Genomic DNA, 18,249 nt, shown 5'->3' with positions numbered 1-18,249 from the left:
GAAGCATCAACTGATGTGAACCATGCCTCGCAAAAAAAGGTGCTCTCTGAAGACATACAATCAATAGTAGTTGATCACCATAAGGCTGGAAAGAGATACACAACAATCTCAAAGTGTTTAGGCATCCATCAGTCGACAATTAGACAAATTGTCTATAAATGGAGACAGTTTAGTACTGTGGCTACTCTTCCTAGAAGTGGGCGCCCAGCCAAGATGACTCCTAAGGCACAACGCAGAATCCTCAATGAGGTAAAGATGAACCCACGAGTAACAGCTAAAGGCTTGAAGACATCACTGGAACTGGCAAACGTCAGTCTGCCATACAAATGTCTTTGAACAGGCAGGGTGTCCATGGCAGAGCACCACGGAGGAAGCCGCTGCTCTCCCAAAAAACATTGTTACATGCCCGAAGTTTGCCAAAGAGCACCTTAGCAAACTGCAACACTACTGGGAAAATGTTTTATAGACTGATGAAACACAAGTTGAAGAATACTCAGCACTATGTATGGCACAAAAAGGCACAGCTTACCAACATCAAAACATCATCCCAACAGTGAAGTATGGTGGAGGAAACATCATGATTTGGGCTTGCTTCGCTGCCTCTGGGACCACTTGCCATCATTGAGGGGAAAATGAATTCCCAAGTTTACTAAAACATCCTACAGGATAATTTCAGGGTGGCTGTCCACCAGCTGTAGCTCAGTAGAAGTTGGGTGATGCAGCAGGACAATGACCCTAAGCATCAAAGTAAATCCAACACAGACTGGCTTGAGAAAAAGAAAATGTGCCTGTTGGAGTTGCCCAGTCAGAGCCTGACCTTAACTCCATAGAGATGCTGTGGAATAACCTCAAGAGAGCTGTTCACACCAGACGTCCTACAAATGTGTCTGAGCTGAAGCAGTTTTGTAAAGAGGAATGGTCAAAAATTCCTCCTGAACGTTGTGCAGGTCTGATCCAGAGCTACCAAAAGCGCTTGCTTGAAGTCAAAGGAGGTTCAACCAGCAATTAACTCCAAGCGTTCACTTACTTTTCCTCCGGCACTGTGAATGTTTAATGGGTGTGTTCAATAAAGACACAAGAAGTTAGAATTGTTTGTGTGTTATCAGCTTAAGCACATTGGGTCTCATTCACTAATAATTGCATGGATTGTTTCATATTTATATGCACAGAAGAACTTCTCATGAAAAATCTCCACCTAATTAACAACGCGCGTACACACATTATTTTTGTTCTCAACTTCGTTCTTATTTTAGTGAATCTGGAGTATTCTAAATGAGCGGCCGCGTGCACGAGGTTAGTCATTTGCATAAAACATGCCCAAACCATGTCCAAATAAAGGCTTTCCGCACACGCTTTCCCAACAGGCTACGTCACTCTCATCAGATATGCAGCTGTTTAAAGACGCGCTCTCGCCTGACCCTCGAGCAATGCCAAACGTGCCGTTCTCACCAGTTCTCACAATAAACACCTTTCACACAGACCCAGATTACAGACCTCTCATGAGCCAGATGTACATACGCGTATATCTGCGTTATTCAGAGAAACTCTGCAGCTGAACATGATCACTGTATATGATGAAATGTATTTTAGATTAAATTGTATAATTTAATAATTTTGTTGTATAAATCTATATATGGATTATATTATACAATTAATGTAACATACTTTAATATAATTATAGTCTTGTTAGGATGAAATTTCATATTTATAGCTTCTCAATACGATTATAAGGCTGTAAAGAGTAGTGTTTTTTTTAGGGATGCACCGATCCGATATTCAGATCGGGTATCGGCTCCGATACTGCCATTTTTGCCGGATCGGGTATCGGCCGGACGGGACCGATCCAAATCCGATACTGTGCGTGTACTATTCTGTGTTATTGTTAAGCTCCACAAAAGGCACAACAACATTAAAAAGCACCATAAAGATTCTGTGTACTATATTCCAAGTGTTCTGAAGCCATTCCATAGTTTAATTTGAGGTACAGATAAATATTTAAGTCGTTAAATTAAAGTTCACGTAAATGCCTCCCTCCGCTACGGCTGTCAGTCATTCTCATTCAGCATTCAAACTGCGTGTCGCGAGAGGCGGGCCAAGATGGCGTCCGATACTGACGGAGTATTTTGTTGTTAGAGTTTTTACTCGTTTTTCACACCCATTGAACAACTTTACAGACTTTTTAACTAATGTACAGCGTATAGCATTGAATAACGCAGAAACAAATGTGTAAATTAGCAGTCTTCAACCTTCAGAAATAAGTATTTACAAAGGTTAAGGAAGTGAACGAAGAACACCAGAAGAGAATATTAGAGCTGGAAGAAAGAGTAAACGAGGCTGAAAGATACCAAAGAAGATGGAATCTAAGGCTTTATGGTCTGACAGAACAAGAAGGAGAGAATGTCAAACAAAGAGTGATTGACATATGCCGCGCTGTGGTACCGGAGGCTGCAGATAACTTTCCTCATCACATTGACATTATGCATCGAGTCGGGAGGAAAACTGCAAAGAAAGTTCGACCGGTCATCCTGAGATTTACAGCGAGACCAACCAAGGAGCTTCTATGGAAAAATTCGAAGGGATCAGAATATCTTCATTCCAGAAAGTTAAGGTTTGCAGAGGACCTAACAACAAAAGACAAAGACACTCGCAACAGACTTTGGCCTCAAATTGATGCTGCGCGCAAACAAGGGAAAAAAGCATTTTTTGTTGGTGCTAAAGCTATAATCGACGGCAAAGAAATCCGTGGATAGCCTAATTGATGTTGAGGTCTCAAGTTTCTTGAAGGAAATATCCTTTATATCCTTTCTAGAAAGTTTGAAAGTAAATGCAACATTACACATTTATTTTTGAGTTGATACAACTTGGGCCTTATATATATGCTGAGCATATGTATATATGCTGGATACTATTTTAGGATATAGGGCTGGTATTTTTGTGTTATTTAATTTTTATTTATTTTACTTACAGTTGAAGAATGTTGTATTTTGGTGTTATGCGACAGGCGATTATATAAGTTATTAATGTAAGGTTGTTCTTGGGTGAATGGAAAGCACTTTGTCTTGCTATTAATCTTATTAAGATAGTATGTCTTTATGTTTATATTCATTCAATGTTAAGGGCATTCGTGATTTGTTAAAGAGAAAGGCAATTTTTTTTTTATTTCTTAAAAGATTTAAGGCTGACTTTTATTTTTTACAGGAAACTCACGCAGTAACTTCTGACTTTGTTTTTTGGAAAAATCAATGGGGTAGTGATATTTCAACGTGATCTCACGAGAATACGTGTGTATTTTTACGTAAATTGTGGTTCTACCACACGTACATTTACTTACGTTTTCATACACACAAAAACGTACAACACTGACGTATTTTTAGCACTAAAACGTAAAAATACTTACGTATTAACAGCAATAAAAACGTAAATCATGTAACGTAAAGTGTGAATGTATATGAATTCCCATGTATTAATATTAAAAAAAAATCGTGGCTTGATTTAATGTTGTTTTTAGTCGAATTTATTGAAAGCAGTTTACTCATCTACTTAATATGAAATAACATTTCTGTTCGTGACTTGTGCTGCTCGTTTCGGAGGATTGCATAATGTTAAACAAGACTACAATTTAAAACCTTATGAATACATTTTCTGTAATTGTTTAACCATTTTGTAATATTTAGTTTGTTTGCTGTGCGACACAGAAGGCGTTTTCTCCTATGCAGTGACTGACAATACAACCATAAGATACACCAAAACACAACATAAATTCACAAATCACATCAATTTTATTTGTTCGCTGTACTCCCAATCTTTAAAATCCATATGTTTGTAAGGAACAGATCCAAATTCAGCCCTTTATCCATCGATCTTCATTTTGATTCTCAGCAACAGCGACCATCAGTCAAAGCTCGCGCTCGTTATGATTCAAATTTGAAAGTAGCGCCACCCTCGAGAAGCGTTACGACATGGTTTACGGCACTGATATCAAGCGCTCATTGGTTCTCACCTGCTTCGTCACAGATTGCGACATGCCGTGTTTCAGTGGATTGACATTTGAAATGAGTGCGCGCCTTCACGGAGAGAAGCCGGATTCATCATATTTTCATGGATTAATAAGTTAAATTCTGCTCTGTACCCTATAAAAAACTATTACCGCCGGAGAGGACTGTGACTGGAACTCATCATTATTTTAACTACTTTTGGTACCACTTTTGACATTTTCGCAAAAAAAAAAATAAATAAATAAATAAATAAATAAATTATTGTGATTACGCTTGTTTGTCTGTCATTCTTTTATTTATATAAGAAGGTAGTTTAAAGTATCAAAATATCGTTTTAATGTTATATTTTTACTAAAATTGTCATTTTCCTACACATTTCTGCCCATTATGTTTTATTCTTTTAACATTCTGTATAAAATGGGTAGGTTTAGGTTCGGGATGGGGTTTAGGGATCTTACATTTATCTACAAAACGATAAAAGGGAAATTATACATATATCTTTAAGACATGATAAGATTCGTAAATATTTTACGTTTTTTTCGCTGTAAAAACGTAAGTATTTTTACGTTTTAGTGCCATAATTACGTCAATATTGTACGTTTTAGCACCTTTCTAAACGTACAAAAATGTACGTTTTGTGTCTTGAAAGTTACGTATTAATACCTACGTATTAACAATGAGACCAGGCTGGATATTTGCTTGGCATATAGGAGTAATAAATCAGCGGGGGTTGCAATTTTGAAAGGCAGTTATAAAGGGAAAATTCTAAAAAGTAACGCTCACTCTGGTGGAAGGTGGTTGACTTTGGTTGTAGAAAATGAAAATAATGTCTTAATTTTGGGTAACATCTATGGTGACAATCACACCTTACAAAATCGTCTGTTATTGCAAAATTTTAGGGAAGAAATAATGGATTTCTTAAAAATATACTCTAGTGCACAGTTGATTCTAGGTGGTGATTGGAACACCATTAATGACCCTTTTTTGGATTGTTTTCCTCCTCGTATTAGTAGACCATCCCAATACACTGATATATTTAATTTAAATTCCCAATTATATTGTTGTGATGAATGGAGGCACAGAAATCCTGATAAGATAGACTTCACTTGGAGTAATAAATATAGATCTTTACGATCTAGGATCGACTTTTGGTTAACTTCTGAGGAACTTGGAAATCAAATTCAAGAGATTGACATTGTGCCTTCAGTCTTCAGTGACCATAAAATGATTCATATAGTTATAAACCTTGGAGATACAAGAACTTGAGGATTCAATTATAACTATTGGAAATTGAATAATTCACTGCTTGAAGATACTCAATTTAAGGATAAAATTAAAAGTCTGATAAAGAGATGGTACAATAATGCTAAAATATCAGGCTTATTTGGAATAAATTGGGAAATTATGAAATACGAAATTAGAAAATTTGCAATCTCAAGAAGTAAAGAAATAGCCAAAACCAAAAGAAACAGAGAAAATGTTTTAATGCAAAGTTTAACCGACATCTATGATAAACAAGTAGAAAGTGAACAAGATAAAAATATTTTAATAAACTTACAATTGGAATTAGAACAAATCTATGAATATAAAGCTAAGGGTGCGTTCATAAGGTCAAGGAGAAAGTGGTTAGAAAAAGGTGAATCCAATTCTAAATATTTTTTCAATCTTGAAAGGAAAAATGGAGATTTTTCTACCTTAAAGAAACTTATAATTAATTATTCTCTTACAATGGACCCAAATTTAATATCTAATTATGTTGCAAAATTTTATAAAAATTTATATACACAAAATGATAATATAGGTAATACTGCTCTTTTTCTAGATCCACTTAAGAAAAATGCTAAAATTATAAATCAAGATTCCAAAATTATTTGTGATCAAGACATCACTCTTGAAGAAATTCAAAAATGTATTGAAAAACTTAAAAGTAATAAGGCACCAGGTAATGATGGTCTGACCTGTGAATTTTACCAAGAATTTAAAGAAGATGTCTCAAAATTTCTTTTGTATGTCTTCAAAGAAATATTGGAAAAAGAAGTAATGTTGCCAACTATGTTACAAGGATTAATTACCCTCATTCCTAAGCCGGGTAAAGACTTACTAAATATAGAGAATTGGAGACCTATAACTTTGATCAATAATGACACTAAATTATTTTCACATATTTTTGCAAATCGACTAAAGTTAGTTTTAAATGAAATCATAGATGACTGTCAATCTGGCTTCATAAGTGGAAGATATATTGGCAATAATATTTGATTAATACTGGATTTGATTGATTACGATTTTCTTTTAAATGATGATAGTTATATTCTCTTTATAGATTATTATAAAGCATTCGATACTGTAAACCACAACTTTATATTTGATGTTCTTAACTTCTTTGGTTTTGGCAACAACTTTACCCGTGCAGTTCGTACATTATACAATAATTGCAATAGTTCTATTAAACTACCTTTGGGGACCACTCCTAGATTTAATATAGGTAGAGGTGTCAAACAAGGAGACCCATTATCTCCTCTGTTGTTTCTATTGGTCATGCAAGTAATGTATCTTCATATTAAAATTAATCCGTTTCAAGGTATTCAGTTGGCCAATAATGTAATTAAATGTTCCCAATTAGCAGATGATACGGCAATTTTTCTAAAAGATATAAAAGAATTAAAATTGGCTCTTGAATGTTTTAATGAGTTCTATTTAGTATCAGGGTTGTCTATAAATATTAAAAAATGTGAATTATTTGCATTAAAAGAAAGACCCTGTAACTCGTCAGAATTATGTGGCATTCCAATTAAAGACCATTTTTCTTATTTAGGAATTAAGATTTGCAAAGACCAAAAAGAAAGAGTAAATCTGAATTATACTCCATTAATTAATCAAATTCAAAAGAAATTCAACATTTGGATAATGAGAGACTTATCTTTAAATGGGAGAGTTTTATTATCAAAATCTGAAGGGTTATCTAGACTAGTTTATATTGCAATGGCCATAGATGTTCCAAAACGTATCATTAATGAGATAAACAAAAATATATATAATTTTATTTGGAAAAATAAACATCATTATTTGAATAAAAAAACACTTTGTAATTCGCTTAACCAAGATGGGCTTAATGTACTTGATTTTGAAATATCTAATACTATTTTTAAAATTAAATGGATACAAAACTATATTTGCTCCAAAGATAAATTATGGTATTATATCCCTAATATTATTTTTGCAAAAGTGGGTGGTATTGAATTTCTTCTTAATTGTAATTTTAATATTAACAAACTTCCCATAAAACTTTCAAATTTTCATAAACAAGCACTGTTATCATGGATGCTTGTATACAAACACAATTTCTCCCCTCACACATGCTTAATTTGGAATAATAAATACATTACACACCAAAATAAATCTTTATTTTTAATTAATTGGCTTAAGGAAAATATTTTGTTGGTTTCCCAACTATTGAATTGTAATGGTCATTTACTTACTTATTCAGAATTTTTAAGAATTTTCTTTTTATATACCTGTCAGTGAGTTTATGATGGTAATTAATGCTATTCCCTCAGAACTTATAAATTTACTACAAAATAATATAAATGAAAAACCAAACTTAGATCTTAGTCTTAAACTGGAAGGTGTACATTTTAAAGACAAAAAAATGTAATAATAATTATCTCAGAACAATGTGTCAAATTTCCACGGTTCCGTTAGCTATTGGATTTTGGAGATCACAATTTCAAGATGTCAATTGGAAAGAGACCTTTACAATTTCCAGACACTTTTGTGTCACCAATAAAATTAGGGAGGTATCATTTAAGATTGTTCATCGTGTTTATCCTGTAAAACAGGTAATTTCAAAGTTTTGTAAAGATATTGATCTGAAATGTGTTTTTTGCAAAGAGGGAAATGAGAGTATTGTACATTTATTTTATGATTGTATATATACAAAACTATTTTGGTGTGATCTGGCTTTTTCTAATATTGAATTACAACTTAAAGTAAAAGATGTTTTATTTTTTATGAGAATACTGGTGATTTCAAAATTTGGTATATTGTGAATTTACTCATTATATATGGAAAATTCTTTATTCACAAATGTAAATGGGGGAGGGAAAAAGCCTAATTTTGCTCATTTTAAAATAGAAATAGGTCACTACTTGTATACATAAAAAAAAAAAAAAAATAACAAAGCCAAAAAAACTGTAAATTATTTTAAAGCCTTAAATCTATTCTGTGAATAATTTGTAATGTTTATACTTGTTTATACATGTGAATTTGCTACTTTCTCTTCTTTTTTTATCATAACATTTAATTTGATGTATATATAATGTAAAATCTTATTGCCCTTGTATGTTTATTGTTCAAAATTGCAATAAAAAAAAAAAAAAAAAAAAACTGCGTGTCGCGTTCGGTTACAACAGTCAACACAATGAAACTGTCTCCAAGATGAATCAGTGTTTCTATTATTATACTTCATCTGTAGACAACGATACCGGTAATACGCATCAATATATCTTCACTTTGTGCTTTGAACTTTTCAATGCGGAGCGCTGCCGCTGCGCGCTGTGACTCCATGATGCTTCAAGCGCATCATTCTGCACACGGGATGCGCATAAGCGCTTTGTGCCGCTCTGTATGGGAGCCGTTCATATTATAATATTTAGTTTATGTTATATGACTCAAACATTCATGAAAAACAAGCCATGAGTCATGGATGAAGGAATCGGCTGGACTCCTGTTTATTTTGAATGTCTACCAAGTGAGGCTATTGGTTTATTTACAGTTGTTACACTAGACTTTCGATATTTGAGGTTGCGTTAGACTTTCGCCGTCATTTTGACGGACAGGATCGTAAAAATACCGTCATAATTATTACCATGCATCATTTTCATTTTTATATTTTAATGATAAGACATTTAATAGCTTCTGATTTCGTCCACATTTTCATATTTATTCACAAACTTATAGGATAAACAAATTGGCTATGCATTTATTTATATTATGGAAAGAAAGTTAAAGACTGCGTCACTTTTCAGTTTTCATCTTGAACACTTTTTGAGGATCGTGAGTGAACGCGATCATCCTCTTTACTACTTTACAGAAGGAAATAAACATGAATGAAAATCAAAAAATATGTTGAAAGTTGCAGTAGCTTACCGAAATCTATATCACGTCAGTTCAATCAGTGTTGCAAACAATGTCACGTATACCTCAGAAAAGCCATTCGTTGACCATAAACTTATAGTCAGCAGCAAGAAAAATAAAACGAACTATTTAAAACAAAACAAAACGAAATGGGTTAGAAACTTAATTATGTGAGTATAAGTATTATAATATATAATAAAATGGACAAACTGGGTGCGTGTAATCAAACGCATTGTTTTAATTTTATTCTGGAGACTGAACTCGCGCTCTGCTCTGCTGCCACACTGGAGCGCACTCACCACCAACTGGACAGAGGTGGGAATTACAGTTACAAGCAACATCAGCCTCAGTAATCTGTCAAAATGACGGACAGGCTGCAGATTTTTTCCATCACTGCTAAAAAAAATTCCATCAATGATGGAAAATTTTCGGTTAACGCGATATATACACGTCACACTGCCGCCGGTGACACTCCACGACCGCGGTGGCGCGGTTGTCATGCCGACCGTCACAGCCCTAAGTGAGGCATACAGTTTATTAGGTAATTTAGAATTAAATTTTTTTTATTATTACTTGAATATCGGATCGGTATCGGCCGATACTGAATCCCAGGTATCGGAAGCGGAAAAAGGCGGATCGGTGCATCCCTAGTTTTTTTTATTTTTATTTTTTTTGCGTACGAGTGCTTTCAGTTGCTCCTATATTTTGTCGTAAATTTAGATAGATTTTTAATACAAAATTTTTGGTGAATCATGATTTGTTCCTACGCACATTTCACGCACAAATATGTGCGTACGCATGCTTAGTGAATGAGACCCAATGTGTTTGTCTTGTGACTTAGATGAGGATCAGATCACATTTTATGGCAAATTACTACAGAAAACCAGTTCATTCCAAGGGGTTTGTATACTTTTTCTTGCCATTGTTTTTGCTAAGCTTCGAAAAATGGTCTCAAATTTATGTAAGTTGATCATTTCAGGGCATTTAATATTGTTCAATAACTAAACATGTTAGATTAAGAAAAAATTAAAAATGTCAAATACTCATAAATGAGATTTCGAAAAAGCTGTGGAAGTTAATATTTTTCCCCACCGAAACTGTTGTTGTGATCAATTTCAGAGTGTCAGATATACTGATTTTGAATCAGTTTACCCATTTTTGATTACAATTAAGTATAATTTAATTACCTTATTCAACTGTTGTCCTTCTGCAATGCTGGGACTCGTGAAGCTTCAACTTTTACTGAACCTTTAAGAACAAGACTTGAGTTCAGTGTTAATCTGTTGTATCTTATTCCAATATTAAATGTTTGTACAGTTATGAGAGTTGTAAATTCATTATTGTCATTTCATGTCTGATTTGATGCTGTCTCACAGCAGTGTGATCTTAATACAAGAAAAAACAGTTTATTATTAATTTGTAATAATTGGTCATATTAAGTTCTGTGATATCTCTATTCATATTTCTCATTTGCATTTTGTTACAGATTCTCTAGACTGAGTGAAAGTGTTCAAAACAGATTTCTTCTGAGACTCTTCATTAAAGCAGCAGAAACTGAGACACAGACAGGAGAGCAGATGATGAAACTGTTAACATCAGTCTGCGCCTACAGATCTTTTCCTTATGAAAGGACTGACAGAATTAAACAGAGTGATTTCCTGCTGGATCTTTACTCACATGTGAAGAACTATGAGACTCAAACAGGCAGGAGTTTCCTTCCAGCATTACAGTCAGTTTTCCAGTCACCTGGTGTCTGGACCATAGATCTCTCACAGAGAAAGACCTCCGTCCTCCTGGAAGTGCTGAAACTACAAACAGTGAAGAAACCAGTAGAGCTGAGAAGATGTTCAGAGGAAGAGAGTGAAATGATGAGTGTCCTTCAGTGTCTGCCCTACATCTCACAGCTGAGGTAAGATATTGTACAGACTCTTGCTCAATATGTTTAAAAAGCTGGAGTGTCTCTGTGTTCAATATATCAGAGGAGTTCGATATACAGTGGGTACGGAAAGTATTCAGACCCCCTTAAATTTTTCACTCTTTGTTATATTGCAGCCATTTGCTAAAATCGTTTAAGTTCATTTTTTTTCCTCATTAATGTACACACAGCACCCCATATTGACAGAAAAACACAGAATTGTTGACATTTTTGCAGATTTATTAAAAAAGAAAAACTGAAATATCACATGGTCCTAAGTATTCAGACCCTTTGCTCAGTATTTAGTAGAAGCACCCTTTTGATCTAATACAGCCATGAGTCTTTTTGGGAAAGATGCAACAAGTTTTTCACACCTGGATTTGGGGATCCTCTGCCATTCCTCCTTGCAGATCCTCTCCAGTTCTGTCAGGTTGGATGGTAAACGTTGGTGGACAGCCATTTTTAGGTCTCTCCAGAGATGCTCAATTGGGTTTAAGTCAGGGCTCTGGCTGGGCCATTCAAGAACAGTCACAGAGTTGTTGTGAAGCCACTCCTTCGTTATTTTAGCTGTGTGCTTAGGGTCATTGTCTTGTTGGAAGGTAAACCTTCGGCCCAGTCTGAGATCCTGAGCACTCTGGAGAAGGTTTTCGTCCAGGATATCCCTGTACTTGGCCGCATTCATCTTTCCCTCGATTGCAACCAGTCGTCCTGTCCCTGCAGCTGAAAAACACCCCCACAGCATGATGCTGCCACCACCATGCTTCACTGTTGGGACTGTATTGGACAGGTGATGAGCAGTGCCTGGTTTTCTCCACACATACCGCTTAGAATTAAGGCCAAAAAGTTCTATCTTGGTCTCATCAGACCAAAGAATCTTATTTCTCACCATCTTGGAGTCCTCCATGCGGGCTTTCATGTGTCTTGCACTGAGGAGAGGCTTCCGTCGGGCCACTCTGCCATAAAGTCCCGACTGGTGGAGGGCTGCAGTGATGGTTGACTTTCTACAACTTTCTCCCATCTCCCGACTGCATCTCTGGAGCTCAGCCCCAGTGATCTTTGGGTTCTTCTTTACCTCTCTCACCAAGGCTCTTCTCCCCCGATAGCTCAGTTTGGTCGGATGGCCAGCTCTAGGAAGGGTTCTGGTCGTCCCAAACATCTTCCATTTAAGGATTATGGAGGCCACTGTGCTCTTAGGAACCTTAAGTGCAGCAGAAATTTTTTTGTAACCTTGGCCAGATCTGTGCCTTGCCACAATTCTGTCTCTGAGCTCTTCAGGCAGTTCCTTTGACCTCATGATTCTCATTTGCTCTGACATGCACTGTGAGCTGTAAGGTCTTATATAGACAGGTGTGTGGCTTTCCTAATCAAGTCCAATCAGTATAATCAAACACAGCTGGACTCAAATGAAGGTGTAGAACCATCTCAAGGATGATCAGAAGAAATGGACAGCACCTGAGTTAAATATATGAGTGTCACAGCAAAGGGTCTGAATACTTAGGACCATGTGATATTGCAGTTTTTCTTTTTTTATAAATCTGCAAAAATGTCAACAATTCTGTGTTTTTCTGTCAATATGGGGTGCTGTGTGTACATTAATGAGGAAAAACAATGAACTTAAATGATTTTAGCAAATGGCTGCAATATAACAAAGAGTGAAAAATTTAAGGGGGTCTGAATACTTTCCGTACCCACTGTATACACAGTATAACTCATCAAAAAGCAGGAGGATTGTCATTGATCAGCGTGTCACAGTCAGTGTCTCTGACAGTGGCGTAGCAAGTCAGCCCCGGGCCCATATGCAAAAAAATTTTTACGGGCCCCCCTCGGTTTCGCGGGGGGTGGAGGGGATGTGCGTCTTATGTGAATGAGTCCCAGGACTTTAATATGAATAAGATATTATCACTAATATGCAGACAAAAATGGTAAAAAACATTTCTAGGAATGACAACAGCACTACAGTACTATATGCGCTCCTCCATCATTCTGACTTTGCATTGCGGATCTATTTCAAAAAATGTCAAAAAACGGCTTTTCAACAGAGTCTACTTTTGAATTCGACCGATTCGACTCTGGCTTTTGAAATTTCAGAATGATCATAACATAATTTCAGATGCGATGAGTCCGAAGATTATTCCAGTTATGAATTAATTATTCCGTTACATAGCCTACTTTTTTTAATGCACATGTTTTATAATAAATTCACTAGAAGTTTCTTCTCTAAATTTGTTTCACGTTTTATGTGCATTTTATTTCGTTGAATATAAAGTAGGCCTATCCACCCCAGCGAGTGTAGGAGTTACATTTATTCACATCTTGTGCAGTATCTTAAAATGTGCAGACGTAGTCGTTTTTCATAAAACCAATATGACTCCTTTAAAATTCTGTACTACTGACATTACTGCATGCATAAGTTTCAGAAACACACTTTAAAAATAACAGAAAAGCGAATACCGGTCAAATACAATAGATCATCGCTAAGACATGGCGTGGACCATTTTATGGTCCATTTATTAAGATTCTTAATGATTTTCAGTACATTTAACATAGATAGGCTATAGCGAGTTATTGACAACATTATTTCTATTATAATTCATTTTTCTGAACATATGTACACGGGTTCTGTCTGGCACACAGACGCGCGTGCGAGCCTTTGAAAGTATTTGCCTGCAGAAAGACGCGATCGGCGTGTGCACTGCGCACTATAGTGGACTTTTGTTTTCAAGCACTCAATTCACTCTCGCATGGGCTGTTGTACAGTACACACACTGTCCGTGCCATCACAAAAACTGGGCTGCACGCGGATGGGGAGTGCGGACGTCCGCGAACCCTCCTGATGACGAAAATTTCGCGATGCGGATGGTGCGCGGACGCCCGAAGTATACTTTGGGGTTAAGCCCGTAATAGTGGGCCCCCAATCCGCCCGGGCCCATATGCACGTGCATACCTTGCATGCCCAGACGCTACGCCACTGGTCTCTGACCGATATCATCATCTGTGCTGTACAGGCACGTGCACACATACAGTGGCGCCTGCAGCCGTACGGCTGTACGCACTGTGCGTACCATGAGAGGGCGCTAATTAATGCCTCCCTCCGCGACACGCCATTCATTCCCGCACGCACGCGCGCGCGCCCCACCTCGTGTTTGCTGCTGCTGACAGCTATGCCCGGGAAAAGACAGCTGTCTGGCGATGAGAAGCGAAAAATAAAAAAGCCCAAGATGAAACTGGTGCATCTCTTTCAGGTAGCCTATGTATGTTCACAAACATGTGAAATGTTTGGCTATTTAAGGGTGAGATTATTTATACATGTTTAAAGCCGCATTAATAATTTGACCACCAGCAACGCATCTGACTGATTTGATACTAATGCAGTTTATGTCATATTATAACTTCAGTTGTTTTAATGTGCTCTGCATTGCGTTTTGAACCATGGTAGCCTAAATATATCTGTAGGGCTGTCAATACCGGAAGTGGAGCATTCCACAGACGCGAATTCATGAACCGCATTATTAGACCGTTTTCTAAGGATGCACGATTTATTAAAACCATTTAAAAATCATAATACAGCATTAATTCTACGCTTACACAGGATAATACATCAATAAAAGTTTAAACCCTCGCTCTGAGAGCATGTTTGATGTCCACATATTCTTGTTGAAGAAATTACAGTGGCTGTAGCATTTCCGTCATAAAGAAGTGGCCGAATATTATTATTATTATTTCACTAATACTATATTTTTAATTATGCTGGTTGGCCAAAAATAAAGATTTGCCGTGCGGTGTAACAACAACAATCACCAGGCTTTTGGCGCCCTCTGCAGGTATTTGTTATAATATATATATTTTTGGGGGGGGCCAAAAATAATGCATCCATCCATAATCAAAGTAATCCATACGACTCCAGGGGGTTAATAAATGTCTTCTGAAGCAAAGCGATGTGTTTTTGTGAGAAAAATATCCATATTTAAAACTTTATAAATTCAAATAACTAGCTTCCGGCGGACGACCGTACACAGAATGTGCAAGTCGATTTGCGGCGGAAGAGTGTCCTTTGACCTGACGCACAATGTAATGATGAACGCTGAGGTGCAGAGGATAGAGCAAAACAAATCACCGGTCACAGATTATAAATCTAAAACAATAATCTTTAAAGAGAAATGTTGAAGGATTTTCATATTAGAGAAGAGGAGCTTGAGTTTGTTGCCCAGCCCTATTTGTTTGAACCACGAGAGACGTCTAAGCTTACGATCCTCCTACATCCTGCGTCATACATCCCGTCAGAGGATTACTCATTTGGCACAAGTCAACTTGCGCATTCTGAGTACAGCCCTCCGCCGGAAGCTAGTTATTTGAATTCACAAAGTTTTAAATATGGATATTTTTCTCACAAAAACACATCACTTCGCTTCAGAAGGCCTTTATTAACCCCCTGGAGTCGTATGGATTACTTTGATTATGGATGGATTTTATTTTGGATGTCTCATTTTGTCGAGTTAGTTGCTTTTCTCACACTACTAGTGAGACATTGTATTTTGATGGACTGAAAGGGTCCTCACACTCGCACTCATACTCAGTGGATCAAAGAAGACCTATTTTTGGTTAAATTGTAAGAAGTTAATCATTGCCTTTGTGCTTTCATGATTACATTATGAAGAATGTGGTTATTGTTTTTAGAGCATGTTAAATCTCTGCGGCTGGATGCAGTCTCCATTGACTGATTGATCGTCTACTGCACTATTTGTTTTTCCTGATTGAGCGCTTGTCTTGTCATGTTAGCAGCACACATTATTTACTACTTGCATGACTTCATTTATTGAATTTTTTTTTTTTTTTTTTTGGTGTTACTCCCTTAGCTTACTACTTCTTAGCTTGATTAAGGCTTTCTTTGTTTTGGCCTGTGTCTGTATTATTACATACGGTTCTGTTATAATATATTGTATACTAAACCTGTGTGGTGTTTTTGTGTTGATGTGGGGTTTTTATGTTTGTTTTTATTGATTGTTTGTCTCTCTGTTTTGATGAAAATTAAGTAAATACATCTTAAAAAAACTAACATTATATGTGGATATATAAATATGTCATTAGATCACCTAAAAAAAAATGATGCTCTTATCAGAATAATTGTTTCTGTATGCTGTATAGTTGATTTATAAATGCTGTATGTTGTAAAATGAATGAACTGTTTGGGTCTCTGTGTTTTTCAGCTTCTGTTACACTGATGATGAAGAAATGAAGATGTCTGCAGTAAAATTCCTGCTGAATTTCAGTGTTGCTGCAGTTGAAACTGACACAGTTACAGGAACAAGATTCTCTACTCTGCTGTCATCTGTGTGCAGTTATGAAACCTTCCCTTTAAATGAAGAGTGGGGTGATGATGATTATCAGAGTGATTTCCTGCTGGATCTTTGCTCACATGTGAAGAACTATGAGACTCAAACAGGCTGGAGTTTCCTTCCAGTATTACAGTCAGTTTTCCAGTCACCTGATGTCTGGATCATAGATCTCTCACAGAGAAAGACCTCCGTCCTCCTGGAAGTGCTGAAACTACAAACAGAGAAGAAACCAGTAAAGCTGAGAAGATGTTCAGAGGAAGAGAGTGAAATGAAGAGTTTCCTTCAGTGTCTGCCCCACATCTCACAGCTGAGGTAAGATATTGTACAGCCTCTTTCTCAACAAGTTTAAAAAGCTGGAGTGTCTCTGTGTTCAATATATCAGAGGAGTTTCATATATACAGTATAACTCATCAAAAAGCAGCAGGATTGTCATTGATTAGCGTGTCACAGTCAGTGTCTCTGACCAACATCATCATCTGTGCTGTACCATCTACTGTAAACCTGATCATGTTATTAAAAATTACTAGAGGACATTTCAATACTTTTGAGATCAGAATTTCCTCTTAATGAATGTGAAATCAAACTACTCAGCTAATTTAGTTGTTTTTGTTTATTTATTTATTTATTTGACCTTTGGATGAAAAATTTGTAAAATTAGTTGAGAAAACCTGTAATTCTATGGGTCATAAAGAAGCTGGAAAATAGTTATGAAAATTAGATTAAAATTAGACTGACTTCTATGTTTCAAGAAACGTCAACTAACATTATATGTGACTTCTGGTTATATGGTGCGCAGGTAAAACTCTATAATACCGTCATTAATGAATAACTACAGGATCAAATGAGTAACACTATTAACATTCTAGTAACTATTGTTAACTCAAGAAACTCGAATTAGTAAGTAATAACACTCAGTTGAATATGGTAGTTCACTATTAGCTAAACAATTATTGTTATTTTTTCATATCTGCCAGAGGACTACTGAGAGCTATTATATATATGTTTTGAAGCCAAAAATAATGCATTCATCCATAATAAACATAATCCATATGACTCCAGGGGGTTAATAAATGTCTTCTGAAGTGAAGTGTGTTTTTGTGAGAAAAATATCCATATTTAAAACTTTGTAAATTCAAATAACTAGCTTCCGGCGGAGGGCCATACTCAGAATGCGGAAGTTGACTTGTGCCAAATGAGTAATCCTCTGACAGGATGTATGACGCAGGATGTAGGAGGATCGTAAGCTTAGACGTCTCTCGTGGTTCAAACAAATAGGGCTGGGCAACAAACTCAAGCTCCTCTTCTCTTATATTGAAATCATCCAATATTTCTCTTTACAGATTATTGTTTTAGATTTATAATCTGTGACCGGTGATTTGTTTTGCTCTATCCTCTGCACCTCAGCGTTCGTCATTACATTGTGCGTCAGGTCAAAGGACACTCTTCCGCCGCAAATTGACTTGCACATTCTGTGTACGGTCATCCGCCGGAAGCTAGTTATTTGAATTTATAAAGTTTTAAATATGGATATTTTTCTCACAAAAAGACACTTTGCTTCAGAAGACATTTATTAACCCCCTGGAGTCGTATGGATTACGTTTATTATGGATGGATGCATTATTTTTGGCTTCAAAACATATAATAGTTCTCAGTAGTCCTCTGGCAGATATGAAAAAATAACAATAATTGCAGCAAAGATATTTTTAAATATGTCTCCGATTGTGTTTATCTGAAAGAAGATAGTCTAGGATGGCTTGAGGGTGAGTAAATCATCGGATCATTTTTGGGTGAACTATCCCTTTAAGGTCTACTGTACCTTAGAGATGTCAGTTAAACGGTTAAGTTATGTTAGGTAGGATATTATGAAAGC

At 36.2% G+C, this 18,249-nt stretch overlaps 1 protein-coding gene and 1 long non-coding RNA gene across 13 annotated transcripts in view; one reads left to right on the top strand and one right to left on the bottom strand.

Moving 5' to 3' along the window:
• LOC127508489 (uncharacterized) overlaps positions 1 to 18,249 on the top strand; it is a 155,165-nt gene that overhangs the window by 16,487 nt on the left and 120,429 nt on the right. For 6 of the 12 annotated variants that reach the window (XM_051886492.1, XM_051886488.1, XM_051886487.1 and 3 more), the window contains one exon: positions 16,251 to 16,691. The exons of 3 other annotated variants lie outside the window; for them this stretch is intronic. In XM_051886492.1, coding sequence (XP_051742452.1) covers positions 16,251 to 16,691 — 441 coding nt within the window. Of the gene's footprint in view, positions 1 to 10,617; positions 10,811 to 10,890; positions 11,041 to 16,250; positions 16,692 to 18,249 lie in introns of those variants that run through there. 3 more of the 12 variants (XM_051886501.1, XM_051886504.1, XM_051886500.1) reach the window with 3 other exon arrangements.
• LOC127508516 (uncharacterized) overlaps positions 1 to 18,249 on the bottom strand; it is a 96,411-nt gene that overhangs the window by 3,593 nt on the left and 74,569 nt on the right. The window contains exons 5-7 of the long non-coding RNA XR_007928825.1: positions 16,529 to 16,565; positions 10,809 to 10,877; positions 10,319 to 10,379 (exon numbers count right to left, since the gene is read on the bottom strand). This is a non-coding gene — a long non-coding RNA (uncharacterized LOC127508516). The remainder of the gene's footprint in view (positions 1 to 10,318; positions 10,380 to 10,808; positions 10,878 to 16,528; positions 16,566 to 18,249) is intronic.

The sequence above is a fragment of the Ctenopharyngodon idella genome, chromosome 3 (genome assembly GCF_019924925.1).
Source record: "Ctenopharyngodon idella isolate HZGC_01 chromosome 3, HZGC01, whole genome shotgun sequence".
Lineage (NCBI taxonomy): Eukaryota > Metazoa > Chordata > Actinopteri > Cypriniformes > Xenocyprididae > Ctenopharyngodon > Ctenopharyngodon idella.
This window is presented reverse-complemented; position numbering and strand designations above follow the sequence as displayed.